Raw genomic sequence first — 16,581 nt, 5'->3', positions numbered from 1 at the left:
TCTCTTCTATACCTAGAGCCCCTGCCCCACTGAGGCCAGGCAGGTGCAACTCTCTCCAAGTCAGCCTTAGCTGGCACTAGCAGCAGGACCAGACTTCAGTGTGTGTCCCCAAGGGGGCCATGGGGCCTGTATCAGCCTTCCCCATAGCACCACTGCCCTACTCACAGTCTGCTTTTTGGAAGCCAGAGGGCAGGGAATAGGGGTAGGTCTTGCCTTGAAGAGGGAGGTGAGAGGAGCTCTGGGTGCTGAGGGGGGTTTTGGGTGCTGAGCAGAGTTGGGATGCTGAGAGAGGCTTGAGATGCTATGGGGGGCTTGGGGACAAGGGGCAGTGAGACCATACAAGAGACTGGGCACAGGCTGAGCAGGGGCCTGCAGTAGGGAGCACTGCCCAGGTTAGGGGAGTACTGGGGCTCTTGGAACCAGGGGGGAGCCGGGGGGGCATGTAGGAAACCACGGGGGAACCGTGTGGCCGAGGATGCTGTGGGGAACTGTCCCCGGGAAGCAGAGCGGCTCGGTGGGGCTGGGGCGAGCGGCGGGGGGGCCGCGGGCGGGGCCGGAGCTCTCGGCGCTGCGCGGGGGCCGGGGCGGCCGCCGGCGCCCTCCCCCGCCGCTCGCTCCGCTCCGCTCCGCTCCTCTCCGCGCCGCTCGGCTCCGGTCCGCCCTCCGCCGCGCCCGCGCCCCCGCGCCGGCTCCGCTTCGGCGGCAGCGCCCGCCCCCGCCCCGGCCCGGCCCCGCTCGGCGCGGCGCGGCTCCGCTCGGCTCGGCTCGACGCGGCCCCGCTCCGTTCAGCTCGGCTCGGCTCGGCTCGGCTCGGCTCGGCTCGGCTCGCCCAGCTCGCCCCGGCGCGGAGGCTCCGCCGCGTCCGCCGCAGGATGCCGGGGCCCCGCGGGCTCTGCCTGCTCGCCCTGCTGCTGCTCGGCGCCCCCGCGGCCCCGCGCCCAGGTAAGTGGGGCGGAGCGGGGCGGAGCGGGCCGGGGCTGCGGGGCTCCCCGGGGCCCAGCGCCTCCCGGCTCCGGGCAGTGGGCACCGCCCGGGGCGGGGGGATGCAGCCGGGACGGGGAGCGGGGAGTCGGACCGGGAGGGTCTGCTGGAACTGGCCGTGGCATCCTCGGCCGGGAACCCCTAGCTTCTGCTGCTCCTGGGGCCGGGGTGAAACTTCTGGCATTGCGGGGGAGCGCAGCGGCAGCGGCAGCGGGCGCGGGGCCCGGCGGGACGCGGAGGCTCAGCACCGCGGGGCGGACAGCTCCCGCCGCTCCGGGAACCGCGCTCTAACGGGGAACCGAGGGCTGAAGGGGCCGCGGCCTCCCGGGAGCCGTGCCGGACCCTCCGCCTACCTCCCGCAGGCAGGCAAGCCCTATGTGTCCCCAGTCCTCTGTGTGTCCCCAGCCCCCGGGGTCCCTCCAGTCCTCACTGCCAAGTCCCCACCGGTGTTCCCGTCCCACCGTCTCGGGCTTGCAGAGGGTGGCCGTGAGGGGGTGTGTTTATCCAGGGGCTGCATGTTCATTCCGAGTGTGTCACGTTTCCACGCAGACCCGCTCCCGCTCCCACCGCCGCGATGACAGACCTAAGAATAGGCTCTGGGACGTGCTCGCGGGTGACTTGGCAAAGTCATCACAAACTCGCGTGGGGCTTAAACATGACAAAAGTGGCGCCTGTATCCGGTCCCTCGGCACTGGTGGGGTGCTGGGATGAGGCAGTTGGGCTTGAGTCTGTGTCCGGATGGGGTTACCGGGGTGGATTGTTCAGTGGGAGAACGGGAGAGGCCGGTGTCTGCCAGTGCTGCAGTGTGTGTGGGGCCCGAGGCTGCCCTCCAGGGCTGATGGGGGGTTTATAGCAAGGACGACGAGCTCCTGGTGTCAGGAGTGTTGTGCAATGCTGCCTGCCCTCTTTGGTCCCTCATGTTCAGATTGCATTGAATGACTGACTTTTTGGCCTTAAACCTAGCTCTCTAGACAGGGATTGTATTACAGAATCCATCCTTTCTGGGCAGCAAGACAGAAATGAGCATAGAGGATGGTATTTCTCTCTCACCTGCATGGATTTGTGTTCTGCATATGGACACGCATGTACGTGTGGAGGAATCAGATTCAAAATCCCTGCCAGTCCTGGCATCCTGTTCCAGCATGCAGGCACAGAGAGGCATGCTCCTCTGGTTACACAGACACTCTGGTCCAAGCTGCTGGTAGGTTGTGAGTGCAGTGATGGTCCCTGAGCCCCCCGGGGGGGGGGGTCTGGAGGAGCTGGGAAGCAAATCCAGCAAGCACAGGCCCAGTGTGGGGCTCACAGCTCTCACACTGCCTCGTGTGCTGGAGGCAGGAGAATTGCCCCAGTCCCATTGGGAGCATCAGCAGGCAGCCCAGCTCCCTGGGAACAGGATTTGGCATGATCTGCTGTAAATCTAAGGATAGGAGAACACAGCGTGCTGAACTCCTCTTTCCTTGGCAGAGAGGGAGCTGATAAATTGTTGACCCTTTACAAGGTTTGGTGAATTATTGCTGTAAAAGCTCAACTCCTGCCTACACAGCCTGGAGCCAGCGGTGGTGTGGCAGCTCTGCCCATGCCCGGGAGGGTTGTTGATCTGTGTGGAGGGGGACACAGTTAGGGCCCAGACCAGCAAACCATGCTGTTCTCCAGCTTGGGGGGAGGGAACAGGATCAGACCTTGCAGAGTCAGATTGCTGTGCTCCATCTGCTGCTCTTTCAGTTCACGCTTTCAAGAAACAACCAATTTCACATGACTTGCACCCATCGGGTGCTCGACTGGTGGCTTTTGGTGCTCTGCACTGCTGAAGCCATTTAGATCACCAGAGAGGAGGTGTGAAAGCCTCTCTTCTCCTCTCGGCATCCGCTCGCACCCACCCACCAGCACAGAGCGGAACAGGCAAGACAGGCACGTCTCTCCGCAGGGACTTGTGCCAGGAGGCTCCGGGCAGCGGCGTGCAGGGAGCACGGTCACCAGCGGGGGTATTTGTTTAGCACCGTGAAATGATGCAGAGGGCAAACATGGGGCGTGTGGGCAGCTGTGGGCAAAGAGGGCAATGCTGCCTGTGCTGCCCATGCAGTCTCGGGCTGGGACCGACCCCTGGCAAAGTCTGGTCACTGGGGATGGCAGGGGCACAGTCAGACCCCTGGGAGATCTAGGATTTCTAAATATACCCCGTTTAGGGTGTCCACTGGAGGCTGTGACGAGACCAGCAAACCCTCCCCGAGGCTGCGGTACCCGGAGCAGAAATGCAGCCGGGGTGCTGAGCTTTGGGCTCCTCTGTAGCCTCGTGATCTGTGCCCTCCCTTCTCCGAGGGGTTCGGGCACCCCCAGGCTGGCTGTCACAGTGCAGCAGCAAGGCACAGAGATTCCTTTGGCCGCGTGGTGAGCGCAGCACCACGGGAGGCTGTTTCCAGAGAATCAGGTGTGTCCAGCAGGAAGAAAAACTGAGCGTGAACTCGGCAAGGGCTGCAACAAGTGCACAGTGAGCTCTCGCGGCAGCGCCCCGAGCAACGAGATAACGGCACAGAGCCAGGCTGCCCGCGGGCTCTGGCCAGAGATATCGGGAATGGGGATTGTCTGGTGGAGAGCTATCAGAGGCCATGGCAAATGGCTCCTCTTCCTTCTCTCCTCCTTGGCAGAAAGGACAGGGAGAGCCTGGACTAGGAGCAAATGAAATTAGTGTCTCTTAGCCGTCTGCTTCTCCCGTATTTCTTGCCATTATGAATATACAAAGATGCCATTTTAAGTGTAGTTTTCTGGATGTCACAGTGTCACAGACGTTTCCTTCTGTACATTTTAAACTTTGTCCTTGAGGGATCTGTACCAGGATTTGGGGCTGAGGAGGCAGGCTGCACCGATTCAGCTGAGTGTGCTCCCTTGGCATCCAGGATGCCAGGCAGAGGTCTTGGAAACGCAAACCATGTGAAAAGGGAAGTGTGGAACAAATCAGTGTGTGATCCAGCCCTTGGAAGTCAGATTGTGCTGTGTTTGGATGCTAATGGATAGTACGTCACAGATGAGGCAGAGGGGTGTCAGGGCATTGCTGGGCAGGTAACGTGGGCATCAAAGTCAGCAGGTGTGAGTGTGGCCCATCCTGCCAGCAGGCAGGGATGTTCCATGCTCAGTGCCAAGCACTGGGGTGCTTTGTTATCCCATTCTGTACAAACAGTTGTTTTTTTAATGAAATGAGCTTTGTGTGATTAAATAAGACGCAGCTTTTGATTTTGACTACAAGCAGCCTCAGAAATCCGTGTATTTTCCATCCTCTGTCACTGCGATGAGTGCAGCTGCTTCCAGCGGGCTTTGGGCACAAAAAACCTCAAACCAGACTAACCTTCTGTGACAATCCAAAAGTTATTTACTTGATGCGATTTTATTTTTCAAATATTTGAAAGCAGTTACTGATCAGTAAAATACACTCCAAGGAAATCCTGTTACAAAACACAGGCTCTATTTTAATTAGCATGACGAGGGCGACACGGCTGGAACTGGGGCCTGCCACCGAGTACATCTTTCAGGAGCTCAGAGATGTCTATAGGAAACACTGCGTGAGCACTGGCTTTCCAATTTTCCAGTCCATCAGGATGGATTTACACTCTTGTCAGGGGTATGAAATTACTGAATTCAGTGCTGAGAGTTTTGTAGCTTTAACCACTTGGTTTGCCAGGCACAGGGTGCTCTGTAAGATGGGGATGTGTCTGTCCCTGCTCTGGCCCCAGGGACCCACAGCTCTGTGGGGGGTCACCCACTGGATGTGTAGGGGGACACTGGCACCTCGACAGCACCCAGCCTCCTGACCCCACCAGGACTTGAGTGGGGTGAGCACCAGGATGAACACACCAGTGTGGAGTGTGGGGGCCATGGGCAGTACCCGGCCATGCCCCTTCGTTCATGGGGCAGCACAGGGGCTCAAAGCAAGGAGAAACCTTGGGGTGCAGCTGGTGCCAGCCCTGGCAGAGGGGATGGGGACACACCACCCCCCAGCTGGTGCCCCCCAAAACAGGGGGCAAAGAACAGAGTGAGAGAAGGCTTGGGGGGGCTGTCCAAGGGGAGGGAGGGTTTGGCATCTCTGACTCAGGTTGCTGCCCTTCAGCTGCTGCTCGTAGCTCTATTCTGCACTTTCCAGAGCCCTTCCCAAAAGGACCTGCTTCACAGGATCACTTTTTCTGCTGATGCACACGTGAGCAGTGCTGGATTGATGGGATGCAGGGAGCAGATCCTCATGGTGCAGGTGCCTCAGCAGCTCTCACTGCAGCACCCAGTCCAATGCAGTGTCAGGTAACTCAGCCTGCACGAGCCGGGAGAAGGGAGAGAGAAAGACTTTGCAGCTGGAGTCATTCCCGCTGAGGTGCTCAGGGAAGGAAGGTGTCCTTCATTCCAGGGACAGGCCGCCAGCTCCTGCCTGTCTGTCTCCTTTCACAGCTTGTTAACAGACAAGTTGTTAAGGATGTTCTCGCTCTGTCCCATGGGGCTGGTCCCGTTCTATCCGCATCCTGCTCTATCCACATCCTACTCTATCCATGGATAAAAATACCTGCAAAATGGAAACAGCAGCCACAGAGAGGAGTGAGAATATGTGACAGAAAGAGCCCTGCGGATACCAAGGTCAGTGAAGGAGGAGGACGAGGAGGTGCTGCAGGTGCCCGTGGTGCAGCCCAAGGTGAGGCAGCTCTGTCCCTGCAGCCAGTGGGGGTCCAGAGGGCAGGAGAGATCCACCTGCAGCCCATGGAGGACCCTATACCGGAGCAGGGACCCTGTGGGAAGCCCATGCTGGAGCAGGTTTGCTGGTAGGACTTGTGACACCCTGGGAGACCCATGCTGGAGCAGCCTATTCCTGAAGGAGTGACCCTGTGGCAGGGATCCACAGTGGAGCAGTTCCTGGAGGACTGCAGCCTGTGGGAAGGACCCACACTGGGAAGTTCATGAAGAACTGTCTCCCATGGAAGGAACCCCAGGACTGTCTCCTGTGTGAGGGTGGAGCAGCTTTGGTGGGCACCCAGCATCCCTCCAGTGCCAATCCAGAACATCTGCAGGGTCACCTGCACCACTGGGAAGGTGAAGAAGGGAAATAAATGAACTTCCAGTGCTTGCAGAGACCCCCTTTTCACTCAGCTCTGTTGTGTTTCAGACTTCATCCATAAGGATTTCCAAAATCAGAGGTGATCCATGGAGCTGGGCAGCTGGAAGAGCTAACTGGAGCCTGGGATTGAAGGGGAAAAGCTGGGAGCAAGGGAGACTCATTTTCCATACTGGAGAGTTACATGTTGTGGATTTCCATTAGAGCCCATGGCATTGGCTCATACCCAAATGCAAGCCTTGGTTATCTCTGGCTTGGATCCCTATGCCCGGGGGATGCTTGAGCAACCATGGCCAGTGCCTGGCTCCTGGCACAGTTCAGGGCCCCCTGGCAGCCCCTGGACCCCCAAAAAACAGGTGATGTCAGGAAGGAACTTCCAGGAGCTGCAAAAGTGGGGCTCAGCTCGCAGGGAGCTCCACCACCGCCTTTGAGAAGATATTATTCCTGTCCCCGTGTCCTCCTTAGATGACATGGATGTAGGATAACAAGCCCTTTGAAGCGTGCTGCTGGGATTTAGTGTCACGCTGTCACAGCTGTGGGAGCTGCACTGAGCTGGAACTCAGGGATCCAGATGAGTGTCCTGGTCCTGGCTGCAGCCAGGGCCCATGGGGAGTGAACAGGAGTGAACAGGGGCACGCAAATCCAGCCACAGGGGTGGAGAGGGGAGTGACAGCCCCCTGGAATGGGGATCCTCTGCCGCACTGCTCTGTCCCATGGTGCCAGGGGGCTCAGGGCTGTGGGTACATGGACACAGTGCTGTTCCCAACCTTTGCTCGGGAGGGATGGTGTTCCTGAGGTGCTGAGGAGCTGCTTTCCCTTCTGTTCCCTCTTTTTGCTTGCTGGAGCTCCTGCTGGTGGTGCAGCTGCGGCTGGCATGCTCCCAGAGCATAGCCCCGACTCAGCCATCTCTTTTTTTATTCCTTTTCCTCCTTTTCCTTTCCCTGGGAAGAGGCCAGGAGAGCAGCTGACCAACCCTGAGCGCTGGCTGAGCCTGGAGCTTTCCTGACACAAAGTGAGGAGGCTCTGCCTGGATTCCCAGGCCTGCAAGGTTAAGCGCAGAGTTATCCAGACCTTTCTCCCTTTTTCCAACCCCAGGATCCCATTCCTGCAGTAGGTGTTCAACCCCCAGAGAGCCTGGCAGACTGCCCCCAGGGGTTTGGCTCTTTGTTCCTTTCTAGGGGTGAGGGCAAAGCACCCCAGGGCAGATGGCTGCAGCAGGAAGGTGTGAGGAGACTTCATGGAAGCGAAATCCAAGCTTCTGGCAGAGAGGAGGGATCGTATGAGCAGCCTGGCCACTCAGCCTGGCTCCGAAGGCACGATTCCAAGTGCAAAGCTTTAGTCTGGGAAGGAAATTTGGTGCCAAATGCAAAGGCATCCAAAAACTGAAGCACGACAGAAGGGATAACTGTGGGGTGGATCCCGGAGCAGCGTCATCTGCTCGGCAAGAAGGATTCTCACGTCTCGGTCCGTCTCGCTGTCTTGCACAGCGGTGTGTGATGTGCCAAAACCAGGAGCCGAGGGGCCAGGAGTGTCCTTGGGAGGGCAGCTCTGCAGAGTGACCCCAGGGAAGGGACAGCAAACCTGGTCCCCGGGGCTGCCAGGGGGGCATTTGGTGACGTGCTCCAGCCCATGGTCAAGGGCACCACTGCGGGGACCTGGCACAGCGGGCAGGAGTGGGCAGGCAGGCACAGGAATAACAGGGGGAGTGAGGGAATGTTCTGGAAACCGGTCAATTCAGGGCAATTTCGGAGCTAGTCAGAATGGCTGAAAATATTTAAAATTCAAGAGAGAATCTCCATCTGACTTTTTAGGGTGGATTAATGGAGCATGGCAACATTTTGTGGATGAGATGCTTCATCTCGGGTAGAGTGGTGGCTGGGGGACAATACTGAGGACATCACTTCTGATGTCCCCTCTGCCACCCTGCATCTCTTCCATTATGATGGGGCTGCACAGTGATCTGCAGAAACAGGCACTGCATCTCCTGATGCTGATTTGAGTGCAATTTCAGCAAAAAAACAGGCTACTCCTGACAGTCCTGAACTTCCATTTGCAAAGATACGAAGTCCCTAAATTGACAGACCACTCTGGCATGAGCCCTAAGAGCTCCCAGTGCACCCAGTACACCAGCACATCCCCTCCCACCGCAGGAGCTCTGCAGACACAGCTTAGCAATGTCCTCGTGGACATGTCCGATGTCCTGAGAACATCCTTAGAGACTTCAGACCATTCCCAACACTGTTGGGGTTAATCCGCTCTGGGACAAAGGGGAAAGATCCTGGGGCAACACTTTCCAAAGCAGCCACCCACTGCAAAGCCACCCCAAAATTTGGGGCCCCAAGACAAGGAAAAGCTCCTTTCCAGGGTACACAGCCCCCACCAGACAACATGTCTCCCTCCACTCCTTATCATGCATCCATATTATCCTCGCAGCAGTTTTTAAACTGCTGCTGGACACTACATTTACATAAATATGTGAGCCAATGAGGTCTAAAACCCTGGTGAGCTCTAAATGGTGAATTAGGTTTTTGGAAAGAGGATTTTATCAATTTACTGCGAGTGCAAATCAACAGCAGAATTTACAAACCCATCAAAAAGCGAGGTGACAGTTTGGAATTAATCCTCTGCCCCAGGCACACGATGTACCTCCACAAACATCTCCCAGCATAAATATATTTGAGAAATAGTGAAGGAAAACGTAACTCCTAATGCCTGCGCACGCTGGCGGCAGCGGGAGATGAATGGAAGCGAATGTCATCGGGAAGGTGCTGCCGCCTCCTGCTTTATTTTTATCCAAGACTCAGTCCCCAGCCTGCGCTGAGGTATTGCAGTTTGTGCCAGAATTTTCCCCCAAGAAAATTTCCCCAATAATCTCTCTTCCTCATGCATTCTTTAAAAAAAAAAATAAAAAAAAATTAAATATAGTTCCTCCACACACCCACCCCCCCAACACAGCCCCCTCTCCGCCTCCATTCCACCCCCCCACCCCACCCCCCTGCTTGGAGCAGCCCTGGAGGCAGCGTGGCCTGGGGGGACGAGTTTCTGCTTCCTCCCCAGATCGGAGGGGGTGGGGGGTGGCTGTGGCTTTGGGACAATAACTGGCACCGTTGGGGTCACTTGCGTGCTGATGGTTTCAGCGGTCAGGGATTTCCTTGGATCGTGGGGATGCTCCGGGTGCCCGCGGTCCTCTCCTGTGGGGAGCCGAACTCTCTGGCGTCTGCTGGGCAATGGTGCTGCTCCTTCCATAAGGACGGAAACCAGCTTTCAGCGTTCAAACCCAGTACAGCATCCTAACATGCACAGACATTCCCATTCCTGCTCCTTCTGGGCCCTTGGAGCTGCATCTCACACAGCAGAATCCGCGCTCGTCGTCTGGAGAGGGGCTTGGGCTGCTCTCCTCTCCCCTAGAGGTTCAGAGCTGCCACGGAGATGAAATCAGTGAGGCAATATCAAGTAAAAGCCAAACTTTTCAAGCTTTCTAATCACAACTAGAAAGGCTCCTTTTCAGCTTTTGTTTCCAGCTCACAGAGGAGCCCGTGGCTGCCAGCGGCGAGATCGCTGGCTTTGTTGTGGAGATGACTGTGAAGGACACAGGCTGTGTTCCCATTTAGGAATGCATTGAGGCTTTCTTGGAATTCATTAGGAAAGGTAGGGAGGGAAGGGTGCAGCAAAACCAGAGTCCTTGCAGCTGCAGCCTGTTCCCCAGGGGCAGGGCTTTTCAGTTTTTCCACTGCAAAATGTCTTTTACAACATATAAATTCGAAAAGGGTTCCCTTCCTCCGGTTGGGGTTTATCTGTAGCCTTCAAGGAAAGGGAAGCTGCACCTCCAGCAGCCCAGTTGGTTACCCAGCACCGCTGAGCTGTGGTTCCAGGCAGGACCCCAAGTCTGCTTCCTTGGAGCTGCCTGATGAGGCTGAATGGCTCTGCTAGAGCTAAGCATGGAATCCTGAAATGGTTTGGGTTGGAAGAGACCTTAAAAATCATCTCATTCCACGCTCTGCCATGGGCACAGACACCTTCCACTAGACCAGGTTGCTCCAAGCCCTGTCCAACCTGGCCTGGGACACTGGGGCAGCCACAGTTTCTCTGGGTAACCTGTGCCAGGGCCTCACCACCCTCACTGCCAGGAATTTCTCAATATCCCATCTAACCCTGTCCTCTGGCAATGGGAAGCCATTCCCTCTTCTCCTGTCACTCCAGACTCTTGTCCAAAGTCCCTCTCCAGCTCTCTTGGAGCCCCTTTAGGCACTGGAAGAGGCTCTAAGGTCTCCCTGGAGTCTTCTCTTCTCCAGGCTGACCACCCTCAGCTCTCCCAGCCTGGCTCAGTAGCAGAGGGGCTCCAGCCCATCCACTGGCAGAATGAGGCACAGGGTGACTGTGACTCGCTTTCCTGGTGGGCACATTGTAACCCAAAGGCACAAACTGAATTGAGTCATAGCAAACAACATCTCTTGGAGTGGCTCAGGTATCCGATCAAACTTCCGTGGGGGAGGGCTGTATTTTTCCACATTTCCACTCCACATGCATCAAACTGGCCTCAGGAGCAAAGTCTTTCTTAAATTATGCAGCATTGCATCCTTGATCAAAACAAGAAGCCTGAGCAAATGGCAGAGGCAGGAACCTGCCTAAAGTCAGGGCTACGATCCCGGAGTCAGAGTCACCTCTGAAACAGGGCTTAGCTCCAAGTTCCTTCCTCAGCCCCCCAGCACCATCCCCAGCTACAGGCCAGAGCCTCCTCTCATGGAAAATACATGTTGCAAGCCCAGGACCCTTTCAGCCTGATCCCTGAGTGTTCAATACCGCATGTCAAAATGGCAATGCTTAAAACCAGATTTATGTCTCAGATATGCCTCTTTTAATCATACTGCACTGCTATCAAAAGGACATTAAAAATTACGGTTACCCTGTAGGAACATAAACAATAGCAGCAGTGAAAAAACCCTTATCCAAGGCGAGTGACAAGCAGGGTTTTATAATTAGCTGATTCTTTACCTGCTGGGAAGAATAGTTGGGTGTTTTCTCACCACCTTTCCCCTTCACCAGGGTGTGCCAAAGATAATATGAGCAGAAAACGTGCCCAGACACCAATGATACCACACGTGTTTTACAGGAATACAAAAGGAACATTTGACACAGCCCCTCTCCACATGCTGATTTCAACATCAAAGCTCTCTGGAGAGGCTTGTGTAGCGATGCAGCTCCCTGAGCCAGAGTGGTACTTCCCAGCATGGTACTGCTGGTGTCACACGGTGCCAAAGCTGCTTTGATGGGAGTAGAAAAGCTGGAAAACCAAAGAGCTGCCCACTAGGAAGTGTGATGGTCTCCAGCAGGTCCAGGTCCTCCCCAGCACACCCATTCTGAGGCAGAGATGGGGGTAGAAATGAGCCTCCAGAGCTGGCATTTTAGGGCTTTCTTGGTTAAGTCAATCCATCTGTGATTAATGAACAACGAGGATGTAACCTGAGTTCGGGGTTTCCGATTTTTCTATTTGAGGATTTTTTTGGGGCGGAGCAGAGGAAAGTAACATTGCCCAGCCCCTTACAAGGGAATTGTGTTTCCATGCCCCTTGTCAGCAACCTTGTGCTTTTTCCCAAGGTGGAACACAGTGGAGGGGCAACAAATCTCCGTGGGCACAGGAGAAGGTGACACATCCCCACGCTGGGCAGGTGCCCTGGTGCAGGTGGGGAGTTCCCTACAGCGAGTGGGAGAGGCAGAGACACAGTTTCTGCTGCTGGCCACAGTCCAGCTGGAGGACCAAATCCTCTTTGCTTGTTTATGACACACTTTTAGCCTTCCTTTTCTCTGTTTTGGGGAATCCAGGGATGTCCTGGGTGTTGGTGCTGCCCTGGCAGCCACACTGGGTGCAGAGGATGGGGTGTCCCACACCTCATTAGCTGGGCACAGCTGGCACCACCCCAGCAGTCCTGGGCAAAGAGCCCAACTTCTTTGTTCCCAATGTACTTGCACCTCCCAAAAGCTTATCATTATCTTTTCTGATCTAATCAAGATCAATCAAACAGAATAATAGAGCAGAGGTCAAGGAAGGCTGTTACTTCCTCGGGGAACAAGGGGGTGCTTTCGTCAGAAATACCAGGGAGCCAGCTTAATTGTTCTAAATTTGAGAAATTTTGAATGTGCTCTGTAATTGCATGTTCTCCTGCACTGGAGAGGGAGGAGAGACCTGGGAGAGGCTTTGGATAGGAGCTCCCATTGCAGACACTGCACCTCCAGCCTTGGGGACTGCTGCCGCAGAGTAGGGTTTTAGGATTTAATGTGTCATGCCACCAATACTGGGCTGAAAGGAAACTCTCTGCCCTGTGCCTGCCCAGCTATTGCTATGTGGGTGCACACCGATGAGGAGGAATGCAGAGGGATGCAGAGGTTGCTGGAGCCAGGCAGGGGACTCAGCAGGGCTGCACCCAACCCCAAGAGTGAAGCTGCTGCTTGCCATGCAGGAGGACTGTGCTCCTTTCCTGACGTCCTGATGGCTAATGAAAATATATTTGCTATCTGTATTAATTAAAATAAAGTGTAGCAGCTCATCATGAGGCTCCGTGGGAGAAGCTGTACATGGGTTATCATCATCCAGCACAGCGTCGTGCAGCAGTGGAATTAGTTCTGCCAGGCCATCTTTAAAACACAAATCACTGATGGCTGATACAGCTGACAATTAATTATATAGAAACCTGTGTCACTGGAAACGAGGTGAGGGCTGAGGAGCAGCAGCAGCAGCCCAGGACCCTGCAGGGATGGACCTGGGGTGGGCTGTGTGGTCCCGGAGTCTGGGGCAGGGCAAGGGGGTAAAGCTTGTGCCAACCCCAAACTGCTGCTCTGCACCCCCAGAAAAACTCCATTTTTAGTGAGAAAACTTTTTTTAAAAGTTAAAAACTGAATTTCAGGCAAGTCTTGTCTGCAAAGGGGTTAGTTTCTGAAGGAATGAGCCAGTGCAGAGGCACATCCCTGGCAAGGAGACTCTGGGCACTAGGGGCATGGTGGAAGCTGTTGTTCCCATACAGATCTGTGCAGCAGGATGTGCCCATGGGCACAGGGAGCTGCTCTGCTGCCAAACCCCAAATTGTCCTGACACAGTGAGGATCTGGCAATGAAGTGCAGGTTATTGCTTTTTTAGGAGGAAAACACTAAGTAATGTAGGGGGTGACTGGCTGACAACCTGCATCAAGGCCAGGCTGCACGGGCAACTTGGGGCAACTTGGTCTAGTGAAAAGCATCCCTGCTCACAGCAGGGGGTGGAACTGGATGAGCTTTAAGGTCCCTCCCAACCCAAACCATTCTGTGATTCTATGGTTCTGTGATCACATCTGCTGGCACTGCTCCAAGCTGTGAAACATCATTTGGGAGCCCAGCACATCCCATCCCTCAGCAGTTCCAAGCTCTACCCTCTCTGCTGGGGCACAGGAGGCTGGCAGTGGTGCAGGAATGGGAACAGAGAGCGCCGGCTGTGCCCTAGTTCCTGCCAGCCTCAGCAGCACAGACCGTCCCCATAATCGATGGAGCCCAATAGCTGTAATAACCACAACCATCAGTAACCCTCCGCTTTCCCTGCCTTCCTGATTGCCGGCAGCGGGGCCGTTCACAAGCTGTCAGGAGTCATTAGGCACTGGAGCTGCATCATTTCAGAGCAGTGCAACAGGGTCTTTTCAAGGGCACCAGCATGCACCGGGCAGCACCAGGCAGCACTGGTTCTTGTATGGTTCCTGCACGGTTCCTGCATGGCCTCAACGAGGAGAAAGTTCAAAGACAAGCATTGCCTGGAAAAATTTCCCTTCCAGAGCAGATCTTTGGGATGATGCAAACTGTGACCATCATCAGGACACACTGACCTCGATGCCTGGCCCAACACAGTGTCCCAGCAGGCAGAGCTGAGACCCCACTCTGTCCCTCAGGAGGGAGAAATGGGCTGTGCACGGACTGGATGTTGCAGGGGACTGAGGCACAGCCTGGGGTACCAAGAATCCCCAGCCCTCTCCCCAGTCCCTCACCCTGAGCAGCTCCAGCTCAGCCACCTCTCCCCCATGCATGGTGTGATCTCGGGTGCTGCATCCCTGTGTTAGGAACAGCCTGTCTGGGTCCATGGGGAGAGCAGAAAACACCTGTGTGCCCTGTGCCAGATGTCACCCATGCCATCCTCATTGCTCTGAGATGCCTCTGCAACCCAGAAAGAAGGGTAGGACCTGGGGGGCTTCAAATCCTGCCCTGAGATGCCCCAGGGCAACTTTTGGGGTACTAAAAAAACAATCTTTTGGAGTACCCCTGGAAAAACCCACGGAGGAGAGCAGGCAAGGGCAGCAGCGGTGCCAGGCGTGTCCTGCCCTGCTGCTACAGGAGAGGCAGTGATGCACCTTGAGGTGCTGCCAGTGTCTGCTGCTCTCTCAGGAGCCTGGACTGGAGCCACACTGTGATTCCTGTTACATCCTGTGAAAGAAATATAAAGAGCTGCCAAACAGATTGAGCAGAGGCAGCTCAGCTCTCCCCCGTCACTGTAGTCGCTCAGGAGATGTGCTGTGAGCTCCGACAGGAGCCAAACTCTCCAGCTGCCCCAGCCTGGGGAGCACCGGTGCTCTGGTCACCTGCATCTCTAACATCACATTGTCACCTCATATCTCCACTTCTGGAGTGGAAATCAAAACTAACCAAACTGTGAACACACTGCAGACAGGTAGAACAACAGGGGAGGTTTTGAATAGTCAGATATTGCATGGATGTGACTGCCTGGAAGCGAGTCCATGAATGATTTATAGCCAGGCAGAGAAACAGTCAGCGATTATAATCAGACTAAACTTTTTCTCTCCAGATGTTTTAGGGTTGTGTATCCAGTAATTGCTTTCCAGTGTCCCCAGGGGTAGGGAGTTCGACTGAACCCGCTGGATGAGAGCTTATGCAGTTCCGGGGTGTCCAGCGGGTTGCCCGGGCTGTTCGCCCTCACCTGGCATGTGCTTGGCCAAGGCAGGGTAGGAAGAGACACGAGTGTGGTGCCCACACTCCCACAGAACCTCCGGCTGGCACAGCAAGGGATGCTCTTTGGAGCTTGAGGACATCAGTGTGTCAGGGAGAGGAGCCCTCAGAGGTAAAGCCCTTCTGGTCATGGCATTCCAACCTCCCCAGCCTGCCCAGGTGGGTCCCAGGTGGCAGGAACTGCCATGGCTCTGTGGTTGGGGCTGAAAGCACAGAGGGTCCTGGCTCACTCCCTGTGAGCAATGTCCTGCCCACAGCAGAGCTGCTGAAACCTGGGCTGCATCTCTGCCGGGGTTCCTGCATCCCTGCCAGTGCTCTTGCATCCCTGTCGGGGCTCCTGTGTCGCTTCTGGGTCCCCTCCACCACCCCAGAGGCAGTGCCAGGGCAGACCACCCCTGCCAACACCTTGGCTTGTGCAGCATTGGCACCGAGAGGCACTGGCATGGCAGGGACAGCTGAGCAGAGCCCAGCCAGGCAGGAGCCCTCAGGAACCCCTGTGGTGTCACAGCACGAGCAGAGCATGAGCTGCTCCCCAAGAGTTAATCCTAGCACTCGCTTCTTCAGATCTGCTCCGCTACGTCTTAACAGTGATGGGAGATTAATTATTTTAGCTGCAGAGAGCTGACTAGAACGGGGTTTTGTAGCTAAATATACTCTCTCTTTAGGAACCCATTTAATTTTATGTCCTGATGTAGACGGCTGGGCTGGATGATTGGTGCAGAAAGAAGGAGCTTCTCTTCCCCCACTTCAATTTGTACTCTGAAAAACTGCCAAAATACCCAATTTCCTCTCCCTGGGAGGGCCCTGAGGAGCAAACATCCCGCTTGGGGAGCCCGGGAGAGTCACAGGATGGATCTGCTTCTTCTCTTTCATCCCTGTGGATTCCTCATCCCTGGAATTGCTCAAGTCAGGAGTGAAACTGGATGATCTTTAAGGTCCCTTCAAACCCAAACGACTCTGGGATTTTATGATCCCTGTGACAAACCTCTCTAGAGTGAGGACACCCATGGGGACATGGCAGCAGAGGACAGAGAGAGCAGGTCCCCCTGCCCTCGGATGTCTGTGTCTGGTGCTGGCTGTGGTAATCCTGGGAGTACATCTGGCCAAGGTGGAGTTCTGGCACTGGGGATTTACCAGGAAGACTAGGAAGCTCAATGGGAAACTTCCTATTTGCAACTAGTGAGAGGTTCAGCTTCCACAAAAATTAATGCCTCCTTGAACCCACTGGGTTAATTCCTTTTAGCCAGGTCTGTCTGCCTGTGACAAGGCACAGATGTGCCTTTCTCATACTTGACATCATAAAAATCTGTGATAAACTCAAACCAATCCCTGCATCAAAGTTCCACTCTCTGTAATGGCTTTGCCCCCCTGGCCCCTGGTCCCTATGGGTCCGTGTATTGCTCTGGGAGTATCAGGATAATTCCTCTCACATTGGCTGGGGAAGCAGTGGGATCCATTTAGGAACAGTCAGCATGTGATGAGTTGTATCGCTTCCACACTGCAAATCTCTTGATTCCTCCATAATTGGATGAGCCTCTTTAATTCCT

The 16,581-nt window shown here is 55.4% G+C and overlaps 1 protein-coding gene across 2 annotated transcripts in view; it reads left to right on the top strand.

Annotated features, from left to right (window-relative positions):
• The first annotated feature begins 736 nt into the window (after positions 1-736).
• SEZ6L (seizure related 6 homolog like) overlaps positions 737-16,581 on the top strand; it is a 37,810-nt gene continuing 21,965 nt past the window's right edge. For both annotated transcript variants that reach the window (XM_032705970.1, XM_032705969.1), the window contains exon 1: positions 737-942. In XM_032705970.1, coding sequence (XP_032561861.1) covers positions 873-942 — 70 coding nt within the window. In that variant the 5' untranslated portion in view covers positions 737-872. The remainder of the gene's footprint in view (positions 943-16,581) is intronic.

This window comes from Chiroxiphia lanceolata, chromosome 18, assembly GCF_009829145.1.
Source record: "Chiroxiphia lanceolata isolate bChiLan1 chromosome 18, bChiLan1.pri, whole genome shotgun sequence".
In the NCBI taxonomy this organism is placed as follows: Eukaryota; Metazoa; Chordata; class Aves; order Passeriformes; family Pipridae; genus Chiroxiphia; species Chiroxiphia lanceolata.
Note: the sequence above shows the minus strand (reverse complement) of the source record. Positions and strands in the feature narration are given on the sequence as shown.